General features: G+C 37.2%; 2 protein-coding genes across 2 annotated transcripts in view; one reads left to right on the top strand and one right to left on the bottom strand.

Annotated features, from left to right (window-relative positions):
• LOC150107468 (NAD(P) transhydrogenase, mitochondrial-like) overlaps nt 1–12,486 on the bottom strand; it is a 326,339-nt gene that overhangs the window by 281,165 nt on the left and 32,688 nt on the right. The gene's annotated exons all lie outside the window — the stretch shown is intronic.
• The window catches only part of LOC150107469 (isocitrate dehydrogenase [NADP], mitochondrial-like), a 192,837-nt gene continuing 185,608 nt past the window's right edge, over nt 5,258–12,486 (top strand). Inside the window, exon 1 of the mRNA XM_090391891.1 lies at nt 5,258–5,441. Within this exon, the coding sequence (XP_090248017.1) occupies nt 5,342–5,441 (100 nt within the window). The 5' untranslated portion in view covers nt 5,258–5,341. The remainder of the gene's footprint in view (nt 5,442–12,486) is intronic.

Below are 12,486 nucleotides of genomic sequence, written 5' to 3' on the forward strand. Positions count from 1 at the left end.
TGATACCACTCACTTGTTGTAATCTCTCCATGCTCAACTGGGGCCATTTCCCCTTTCTGCTTCTTCATTTTAAAACCCTTTTCAATTCCAACTGTTTCCTCTTGATCCCTGGTTATTCCATTCCTTTCCTGCCTACACATGCTCTCACCTCCTCTTGGAGCATCCACCTTTCTCATGCTGTGTACCCCTGTCCACCCTGAGCCTCCCCGTTTCCCTGCTCCTCTTGAACACTCATTCTCTCATTTTCTATACTCATACCACTCACTTCCCCATTCATATCCACCTCTTCAATCTCTCCTGCTCTTCCACATCATTCCCCTCTTGATCTGATTCATTCTCTTCATTTCTTCATCTATTCACTTCTCTACCTTCCAGCAGCAGTCTCTCCAAGCGATTCACACCATAACCACTCAAATGCAGTCCATCGCTCCCATACAGCTCACTTCGTCCCTCAAACTCATTCCACACATTAACAAATTGTACTCCCATCTCCCCACACATTTCAGCCAGCATATCATTCATAATCCTTGCTCTCTGCCTCATTTCACCACAGTCATACCTAGGCAACACACTGACTACCCTTCCTGTCACAGTATTCTCTTTTAACCTTCCAAGCAGCCTCCTGATATCAATTCTGACATGCTCTTTGTCCTCTCTCAAATCATTTGTACCAATTAATACTATTAACTCCTTTGCTCGCTCCCGCCTCATATCCAATGCTTCAATCACTCTATTACATACATTCTATTACATACATTATATAATCACACATTCTATCCTCTAGCACACCTTATATATTTAGTGTCAGCCAGCTTCGAAACTATGTAAAGATGGCATTAAGAAATAAACATAATATTGTCAAAAAGTTTATCACCCGGGTATATTTAATGTCATGAACAGTAAAGAAATTACTGATCACATATAGAATATTCCTTGACCAGGTCTAATGTGGAGGGTATTGCTATACTTTAGGGACATGGTTTCAACAGAATTTTCTATTTTACCTTTCATAATACTTTGGAATCCTACACTTGAAAGCCACTGTTTTAAATTTTTTCTGACTGTCTTTGGAGACAAGACAGAAATCTGAACTCAAGCTAATGTTGGAAGTTAGCAATTCATATCAATCAGAGATCAAAATTAATACTTTGAGAGGGGAAAAATGGGGGGGAAGAAAAAGCAATTATGCCTGGCAAATTTACTATTAAGGTATTTAGGTATTAAGGGAATGTTTTAGCTCCCTCTCACTGTTCCCTGATTTCACCTCCACTCTCACCTATAATGCGAAAAGTGCAATGCATAATCTCTCTCTCTCCAGAAGCATCTGTTACACTTCAATCAAATTACCTTTTTCCTTTTTGTCTATTTTTTTTTTTTTAGCAAATTTAATTCTGCAGGTCGGTCCCAATTGACAGCCTCTGTTCATAAGTCATTGCAATCAGATGGGATAGGGAAGTAGTTTTCTGGGAGGAAAAAAACCTCCCTTTCTTTTATTATTATCCTCCATGGACTCGACACACTCATCGTGTGAGGTTTATTCAACTGACAACATATCATATAGAATATGTCATATAATTTATCATATAGAATCTTAAAATCCTTAACACTCCTTACATTAACAACACATTTTGGTAATGCATTCCATTCAGTGACAATTCCCCATGTAAAAAATCTACTCCTCACACACCCTTCCTCACCACACTTTTACATAACTTCCAGGAATGACCTCTTCTCCTCTCACTTTCTACTCTTTTTATAATCCCCTCTGGATTAATTTAATGAAATCCTCTCATTAACTTAAATCTCTCTATCGTATCACCTCTCTTCCTCCTTTCCACTAAACTCTGCAATCCACATTTCTTCAACCTCTCTCTCTCTCTCCATAGCCAGCATTCCAAACTCCTGATATTGTCTTAGTCACTCGCTCTGGACCCCTCTGCAATGTCTCCACATCACATTAAAAACCAGGTGACCAGATCTGACCACAATAGTCCAAGTGTGATCTGACCAGTGCCTTATACAGTGGCACAACCACTTCCTTTATCCTTGCATGTAGTGTACTTCTTATCATAGCAGCACCACAATGTGCAGCCTCTGAAACACTGGCAATATGCCCTCTAAACTCCAGTCTACTGTCAACCATCACTCCCAACTCTCAAATCTCATCCACTTCCTGCAGTACGACACCATCAATATAGTACACAGCCATAACTTCTGCACTCCAAAATGCAACACCTTGCACTTATTGATATTAAAACTACAACCCCCACTCTTATGTCCAAGTAAAAAGTCTATTCTAATCTTCCTGAAGGGATTCAACATCAGCAGTGCTACTTATAATTCTTCCCAACTTTGCATCATCAGTAAATAACTGAAGATCATTTACAAACAAGTTAAACAGCACTGGCACAGCACTGGTTCCTTTTCTTTTTGAAGACACTGCTCCATCATACACAATCTGCTTGTATTGTTCAGAGAGCCAATCTATTCGAAATATAACCAATATACTATCTATTCCCATCCTATACAGCTTCTACACCAACTTATCAGGTGGTAATCTATTAAACACTTTTGCAAAGAAAATCACTATATATGATTCTCCTTTATCTAACACACTTGTCACTTATCATAAAATGCAAGTAAATTACTAAAACAGGATCTACCCTTTACAAATACATGCTGGCCATCATAAAGAATGCTATGTCCATCAACCCAATTCTGTCTTCTATTCCTTATCAATCTCTCCAGAACCACAGTTATATAGACTGGCCTATAGTTGGAGACTTCTGTCTTAGAACCATGCTTGTGGAGTGGTACTATTTTGCCTTCTCTCCACTCCTTAGGAACCTTAACCACTGCAAGACTTTCATGAAATACCCAGGCCAAGGGCATAACCAACTGTGGTGCACATTCCTTAAGAATGCATGGTAATATGTCATTCATTCCCACAGCCTTATTCACATCTAACCCAATCAACATCTGATACACCGCTGTTTCTTTCACTTCCAATTCTCCTAATACTTATCTCCCTTCTATATATTGCACTGGATCACTTATATCAGTAATAATATACACTGATAAAGTGCTTTTCAATAATTCCACTATATCCTTTGCAGCTGTTATTCTGCTGCCATGACTAACCACCAGTGTTAATCTGCCATAATTATTCTTCCTCTAGCTTGCCATACAGCAGAAAAATTCCCTTAAGTTAACCTTGGCCTGACCAGCCAAACTCCTCTCATACTGCACTTTTTCTTTTTTACCATGCTTGTCAACTTTCGAGCCTGCACTTTATACTCGTCATGGATCCAATCACCACCAACTGTCTTGTACTTCCTTCATAACATTTTCTTTTCCAGCACAGCATGCTTGATCTCACTGTTCATCCATTTCACTCCTACTCTATTTACTTGCTTAACCGTTGGTATGCAGTTAAAAACATCGTTTTTGTCGGATACCGTCTTGTGAATTTCCATGCATTGTCAACATCTTTTCCGATCAGCTCATCAACCCAACGTACTGATGCTAACTGACTACAGAACTTTCTATAATCACCTGCTTCATATTTCTGCATGTAACCATTTCTTGTTTCATCACTTCCCAAACAAGTAAGTAACGATCACTCTCACCAACCAGTGGCAGTGTCAACACTTCATTAACAACTACATCTTGTGAAGTTATCACCAAATCCAAAATATTAAAGTCTCTAGTTGCTTCAATCACATGCTGCTTAAGATATTTATCTCTCAGAAATTCCACAAACTTGCTCTCCTTGTTCCCATACACTATCTCCTCTTAGTCTATATTCCTTTAATTAAAGTCTCCCATCACATCACCTTCTTTTTACATGCCCAACTAATTTGCCTAAACATTTCACAATCAGTATACTCTGCATTCCCTGGCCTATAAATAGCATCCTATCAGATATACTAACCTGTTTATTTCAACTTCGCACTACACAGATTTAAAATCTGTGTATGCACTATCAACTTCCACACTTTGCGGACACAATTCCTCTGCAATCATTAACTGCACTCTTCCCCCCCCCTCCTCTTTTTCACACATCTATCCTTCTGGAAAATTATATATCCTTCTAATTCTATTCCCACCATCACATCCTCCTCACACAACCAAGTTTCCCTTATTCCAATTACTTTTGGGCATACAGTCTCAATCAATGCGACAAACTAAGCTCTCTTGTTTCGAATACTCCTTACATTTGTGTATAAACATAACAATCACTGTGTGAGGCCATTCTACCAGCCCCAACATTCTCTATTCTAGCTGCTATACTACACCTCTCTCTCTTCAGTTTGACCACTCCTGTTTCCTTGATCCTGACTGTGATTTCCATTCCTACCTGCCTCATCCTCACCTTTATGCATTCCATCATCTTGTGCTGCTGCAACCACATCTTCAACTTCATGACATAAACTAAAAGTTTGTTATGTCATTCCAGATTATGTTATTCGTTACTGTCCAGCTATACTTATGTATTTATTTAACTTATGTTTATATATTTTTACATGTTGACAACGCATTATTCTTACATGGGTTGACAACATTGTTGGATACATTCTACACACGTTGATAACATAATATCTGCAATTAACAGACAATTTTGATAAAGTCTCTTCTCTGCGCCTGCTAATTAAACCTTAAAGTTACAAGCCACTAAAAGTGTGAATAATCATGCCAGTCTACAATACCTATTCTATATTGTTATTCATTTCTGCCCAGTTATACTATGTATATAATTATTTATTCAAGTATGCAAAAAAAAAAAATCATACATATTCGTGCGTGTTGTCAAAGCATTATTGCAGCATTCTTACCCACGTTAACAACACATTGTCACGTACAGGCTTACACGTTGACACATTATTATATATATTCATTACACGTTGAAAACACATTATCTGCAATTAACAGATAATTTCACGAAAATTATAAAATATATCATACTGGAAGTCCGAGTTTAGTGCACTGGATATTTTTAAGTACGTATCAAACATGCTTACCTTTTTCTTTTGTGCCGAAAATCAGAATAAAGTAACACAAACGTCGAAAGCCAAGTTTGATCTCTTAAAAATAAAATGAAAAGTCCAGCACTTAATGCACATTCCGGCAGTCTATATTTAAAGAGACCTATTATGTAGGCTGTTTCATTGAAGGGGGAAGGCTTCAAGTCCATCTAAAGCAGCGTGTCATTGGTTACTCTGGGAAACTTCTTTGAGCGATACGGAAGCGAAATGCAGTGTGTCAGCCTTAATGGTCTGTACAACCGGAGCGGTAACAGCTACAAATTTTGGATCAGAGGGGCTTCACTTTGAGCAAACAGATGGCTAGGTTTGTATATAAGGTTTCCCGCATTTTTGCTTCAAAGAACTCTATTTGTTTATCCCAAGAAGCTGTCGCCATTAGCACCCAACATCGAAACTGTAAGTAATAGTATATTAAATTTTAGTTTCAAGTATATGTTTAAAATCCATAAGCGGCTTATGATTGGCAACGCGCTGACATCGGCAAAAAAGCAAATGATCTTATGGAGATAGGTAGCAAATGTATTACTATTTAGTCTTTTCGATATACATTAAGTGAAAACCGTTTTCAGTAGAGGATCAACAATTTAAGATATTAGCAAGTTCCGGTTAGTATCGAAAACCTCTTTTGTGTGCGCATGCTGTCGCCGGCTTTGTATCATGTTTCTGTGATGAGCATGTGCGTTTTTTTGTTTTGTTGAATGCACACTAGTGTTCAGTAGCAACAAAATAATAAAAAAAATTGGAGGACCAAAACTGTCTCGAATGCTCCACCCACAAAACTCCGGAACAGAAAATAAAACTAAATAAAGATTGAATATTTCACAAATGCTACATCGTTCATAAACAAAACCTTGCATACAGAGAGATTTTCCATTTGTGGAATAAGTGTAAGGTTTAAGCTTGGGATTAGGGGGATAGAAGACGGCATATGATTGGGATAAGGATAGACAGGGAGCCTTAGTTTAACAACCATATCGCAAAGGTAGTAAAGACTATCCAGTGCACGCAACCAGTACAGATAAGATGTTCTACTGTATAGATCTTTCATTAGATCATATCAGGATAGCTGTGAATAGATCTGGTCACTTGAATTTCAAGCATATGAGGTAACTTGGGAAAGAGCACAAAGGCAGATAACAAAAATATTATTTTGGTAACCTCCATGAAATCAACAGACTCATTAGGGAAGGCCCACTTAAACAGCAACATGTTTATCATAATGAGCTTTGAAGTTATTTACACAACCTGCATTCCACTCACCAACAACCCTCCATGTAAAAAATCTATTCTTCACACCCTTCTTTATCACATCTTTATACAACTTCCAAGGATGGCCTTTCATTCTTCCTATCTTAATATCCAATCTTTACTATAATTCCTTCTGTATTAATCTGATAGAATCCCTTAACTAACATGAAGGGCTCTATCATATGTCCTCTTTTTTATCCTATCCAACCTCTGTAATTCACATTCAAACAAGAGGATTGTAGAGGATTAACATCAGCAATAATGATAATTCTACCCAACTTTGCATCATCAGCAAATGTTTGAAGATCCCCAGTCAATCCACATGAAATATCATTAACAAATAAGTTAAATAGCAGGGGCCCAATAACAGAACCCCTGAGGCAAGCCACTGGTCATCTTACTTTTCTGACACAATGCTCCATTATATAGTTCGCCCACCGTTTGTAGGTCCCTACTTCACGTCTTTCCAAGAATAGTGGATTCATGCTGAAGGGGGGAAAGAAATGAAGGACGTCCGAATTGGTCGCCAACACGTGAAATCACGTGCTTTATAGGTAAAATTTTCCAACTGTTATACAAGCAACATAGCTAACTACAATAATCATAAAAGAGAAGTTAATTTTCCGACCGGTAATAATAAACAACTCATCTCACTATACGGACTGATTACCCTATTATCGGAATGGATTCTCCTTTTTCTGAGATGCGCAGAAGTGTCGAAGGATCTCTAATCGGTGGGCAAACTATACACAGCTTGCTGGTATCTTTCAGAAAGCCAATCTTCAATCCATTTAACTAATCTGCTATCTAATCCCATCTTCTGCAGCTTATACATCAATCTGTCATGTGGTAATTATCAACTGCCTTTGATAGATTACCACATGAATGTAAATTGTCTTACCAAATATAAACCAGTGTGATTTTCCAAAGGATGGGACAAAGAATCATCCTTGGAAGATTTTTGCATGCATTACTTGACAGGGTAGAGAATTGATTTTAAGGTGTGGTATGATCAGTTTTGTGGGACATTATTATTATTACTACCCCAAGACCTCATGGAGTCAAAGACTCATCTGGGAGACATAGATCAGACTTTCCATGATTAGATGCATGACTCCATGGAATCTGGTGATAATATTCCATCATTTATCACAGTGTTTGACGGTATTTGTTAAGTAGTCTGGTGCTGCAACATTAGCTGAAGGATCAATGATTGTGTGTGCGCTACTGGTGTAGCTCTCATTGAAAAGTTTGGGGTGATTTTAAAAAATGAATTTTCCTAAAAACGTGTGTGTAATATACATACACTTTTTTTTTTCTTTGTTTCATATGACAGATGATTTTCAGATCCTTTACTGTATTAATTCTAACTTGAGATAGTTAATTGAGTTTAAAATTCCAAGTTAGTTTTGAACTCTCTTGCTGAAAAAAATAATTAAATACCATCATATCATTATATATATATATATATATATATATATAATGACGCTAACCACAGGATTCAATGGCAAAACGGCAAGCTACTACATACATTTATATATAAACATGAACGTTTATACAGGGTGGTTCAAAATTCCACGTGCAAACTGAGGGGAGGTAGAGAACATCAAAATCAACCATATTCACGTAGGAAAGCATGATCAGAAACGCCACCGGAAGGTACTAACTGGGACACAAAGATACAGAAATAATACAAGGCAGTAAGTAGTGTAAAAAAATTTATTAGGCGTAACTGAACAGTTCAATAGTAATTGTATATATAATATGGTGTCACATCAGGTGCTCATAGTTATGACCATTAACAGTGTTGCATGCCTGACACCGACAACGCATTAATTGCTGTACATTTTCGAAAATACCTGGAGTTTCCCAGATATTAGCAGTGGCGATGGTGATTCTTGCCATGAGGTCCATGTCAGAGGCAACAGGCATTTCGCATACCATAGCTTTAAGGGTCCCCCACAGAAAGAAATCAATGCTCAGTAAATCAGATGAGTGTGGAGGCCATGCGATGGGTCCACCACACCCAATCCATCGAGCACCAAAGGACCTGTCCAAATACTGATGCACAGAAATGCCAAAATGAGCTGGAGCCCCATCGTGTTGGAAAAAACATCTGCCGACACACAGTCATTGGAACAGTGTTCAGTAAATCTGGCAGAACTTCATCCAGAAAGGTCCGATACTTCAGGGAGTCCAGTCAGGATGGTAACAGGTATGGGTGAACTGAACAGTCAGTGACGATAGCTGCTCATACATTAATGGCGAAGCATTGTTGTGCAGCATTTGATCTCACGGCATGTTGGTTCTCATGGGCCCACACTTTAGCATTGTGTGATTGAAGACCCCCCACCCCCTTTTGCAGGTAAATGAAGCTTCAGACGTGAACAAAATGCCAGTTGGAAAATCTGGGTCTATGGCACTTTTCTGCAGAAACCACTGTGCAAATTCCACACATCAAGGATAATCTTCAGCCATCAGTAACTGGACCCGAGGCAATGGCATGTGTGCTTGTTCTCTAGATTATTGTCCATCACATACAACACCTCCTCTTCCATGGTGGGATTTCGCATCGAACGTGGCCACCCACTACATGCCTGCGATCCCTGAATGATCCATAGTCACACAAATTCTGATGCAAATGCGCAAACATTTGGTGATGCGGTACACGTCTGTTTGGGTACCTTTCACAATATATTTGTACAGCGGCTCGCCCATTACCGTCAGCTAACCTGCAAACGAGGTGCATCTCAGTGTTCGTAAAACGATGCATGTTCTTCATACGACGTCGAAAGCTTGAATGAGAAAGCCCCAATTGCTCACCTGGAGTGTTGCCAAACAGCGCCACCTATCACTTCCAGGTGATGTTTCCGGTCATGCTTTCCTATGTGAATATGGTTGATTTTGATGTTCTCTAAATCCCCTCAAAGTTTGTACATGGAATTTTGAACCACCCTGTATAAAGATCGTGCTCAAGTCTTACTTATAGACCTAATCTTAATCAAAACAACAATTTCACTATTCCAAAAGTTTGGGAAATTGTTCTCAGTTGTATTAAATAATTTATATTTTAATTTAATTTTAATTAATCCATGAACATGTGACTTTATATGTAAAGGGATTCCAATTTAAGCATGCATGCTACTCTTTTTTTTAAATTCAATTCCTATTTTTCTTCGATAATTGTATTGATGATGTCTTATGATACATAAGACAAAATATTTACATAATAAAAAAAAAAAGTTATTTACTGTGGCATACATGTTATTCTATAGTTATGGATATCCCACATGTTTCATATTTAAAAAAAAATTAAGTTGGCTAGTGCAAATGAGGTAATTGTTATGGGAAATTTTAACTATGGCAGTATAGACTGAAATGAAGAATCATCTTATTATAGGAAACTAGCTGTGAATTCTTGAGAGGCAGTTATCACAAGCAGCCTGAGATGGATGGATCATGAGTTTGGATTTGGTCATATATATCCTCAGCTTGAGAAAGCAAACATATGGTGTTGATCTGGGGAAAGGATAAAAGTCTGCAGGCATTGGAAAGTTTCAAGAAGAAAAAGATTAAAGTTGAGTAGACATTATTTATGGAGTATTGTTATGAGACAGGGAATGTAGAGGGTGATTATGAAGTATTGCTATAGAGCCAGTTAGCTCTGTACCATGGAGATGGAATTACAGCAGCAATTAGGAGTTAGTCAAAAAAATATATGGTAACAGTAATGATATTGTATTTTTAGGACAAGGAGGATAAACAGGTTTGGAGTAAGGTGGATTAAGAGGGAATGAAACAGAAACTGCAAATCAAGAAGTAGTTATGCAAGATGGTAGAAAGCAGTTATCTGAGGAATATGATAGTCAAGCTAGATCAAGTATATGTAGTAAGAAAAGAGAAATCAGAAAGTGAGAAGAGACTAGCACTGCAGGTGATCTCTGATTTTTATGTCATCCTTTATCATATCCAATTTCTTTTACAGATTTTTCCTCCATTTCTAAGTTTTATCAATAGCCCTTGGAATATTTTACCATATTCACAAATATTTATGAGGGAAAGTCAGGAAGCTGCAAACAAAAGGCAGAACAAATGAATTGGAAGTGAATGGTTTTCAGTATATAAAACGTGCACATTTTATATATACTGCATAGGTACATGTTTTGTGGTGTTTTTGGCAGTCTAAAAGTGACTGTGCTTGAGGAGTGTACAAGTCGAGCAGTTATTGTGTTTCTTCTGGGCAAAAGGACTTCCTGTAAAGGATATTCATAAAGAAATGTATCCTGATTATGGTGTGCTTAAATGCAATGGAAACACACTTCACTAGCAAGCAAGAAGACAGCAAGATAGTGCTTGTAAAAAGGTGGTGATAAAATGGAAGCATCAAAATATAGAAAATTGACTACCACTGAAGAAATGTAGACGAAGTGGTAGTTAAGATTCTGGAAAAACTAGTAATGGCTCATATACAAGAATTACGATAAGACTGTTTATAGAGAGGCCAGAATCAGTTTGTTCAAGGATAATCTTGTTTTAGTAATCTGGTTACAAAGAGTAGTTGATGATGAGAATACAGACACTATAATGCTTATAAATTTTGCAACAGCATTTGACGCATTGATATTTAAATTCCAACAGATTTAGTGGCTTAAGAATAACTAAGTTTTGTTTAAAGGAGCACTCTACTTATAACCTACATTTGGATACAATTTCTGTATAATTATGATATGAAATGCAATATTTAAATTGCATTTCATAATTAAATCTGTCACTCTTTAAAAAAAAATTAAAAAGAGTGGCAAAATAAAAATATTAAGTCAGACATTAGTGATAGAGAAGCAATGTGAAGAATCTACCTTTTTGATATCATAAATTTCTTCTTTTTAGTGTATGAATGTACACAATCTTGCTATAAATATTGTATTTATACAATACTTATAGCAAGAGAATTGCACGAGCCCAGCCAGTGTTCATGTGTTTATCAGTAGAGAGCAAGAATTGTTTCTCACTCTCTATGGGTTAATATGCAGTGAGGATATTATGATAACTGTGTAGCTGTAATAACACTTCACAAGGTTGGAATGCAGCCACCTGTTATTTTCAACACGATAAAAACACTTGGGATCAGTAGGATGTTTGTGGTATCAGACAATTAATCGTTATAACAATACAGAAGACATATCTGACCGCCAAAGAACAGGTTGACCACGTTGGTTAGAATGCAACAGCTTGTGAGGGTGTGAAGGCATGCCTCTGCTGTAATCCTGTGAGAATGCGGAAAGTAATGCAGCGAGAAATGTACGTTTCGCAGAGAACAATGTCACATACTAACTATATATATATTTGAAAAAAATATAGATTTAATGACTATAAGACCGAGATAACATATAAAGATTTTAATGATAAATACTACTAGTTTCGGCATATAGCAGCCTTCGTCAGGTATTTATAAAGGAAAAGAATACTAATAAACATTTTAACAAACTGGAAATTACAGGTACAAATTGCCTCACATAATCGATACATAAAAACGTTGTATTTTTTTCAAGTTGTTCCAACTGGCGTGCCATTGTTTGTTGCAATTGTGCGTGCAGGTTCACGTGAACGCCAATATTGAATAACTGCAGCATGGCTATCTGGGATGTTATAACTTAAATTGTTGTTTAAGTGGACCGGGTTCAGTAGGATTTCCCTTGATTCTACGATTTTCCTTTCAAACTCATCATCACAGCGAAAGATATTTTCTGATCTATTCCAGCAGACAGAGTGGCTTCGTTGGTCATCATTAGGATTATTTGAAAAAAGAACATGACTGGATAATGCAGTTGCATGAGATCTTTTGTAAGAGATGTCTCTCTTATGCTCTTCTATTCGTTGTTCAATAGATTGGTTAGTTTGACCAAAGTATGGGATATTGCAATCGCACCACAATTTATATACTCCAGGGTACTTAAGGTTGTGATGAGTAGGTTTTGGATGGCTGATTAGAGAATGGATTTTTGGAAGTGTGGTGAAGAAGGTCCTGATATTATATTTTTTAAGGACTTTAGCTATTTTCTTAGAGACTGTGCTAATGTATGGAATGGAGATGCTACCTTTAAAATTAATAGTCTCTGTTGTGCACTGCCTAGGAGGATTCAGAAGAAATTTCTTAATTGTTTTTTCAGAGTATCCATTTTGTTTAAAAATAAGA

This window comes from Typopeltis vanoorti, chromosome 4 (genome assembly GCF_054136105.1).
Source record: "Typopeltis vanoorti isolate ZY-2024b chromosome 4, IOZ_Tvanoo_1.0, whole genome shotgun sequence".
Taxonomy (NCBI): domain Eukaryota; kingdom Metazoa; phylum Arthropoda; class Arachnida; order Uropygi; family Thelyphonidae; genus Typopeltis; species Typopeltis vanoorti.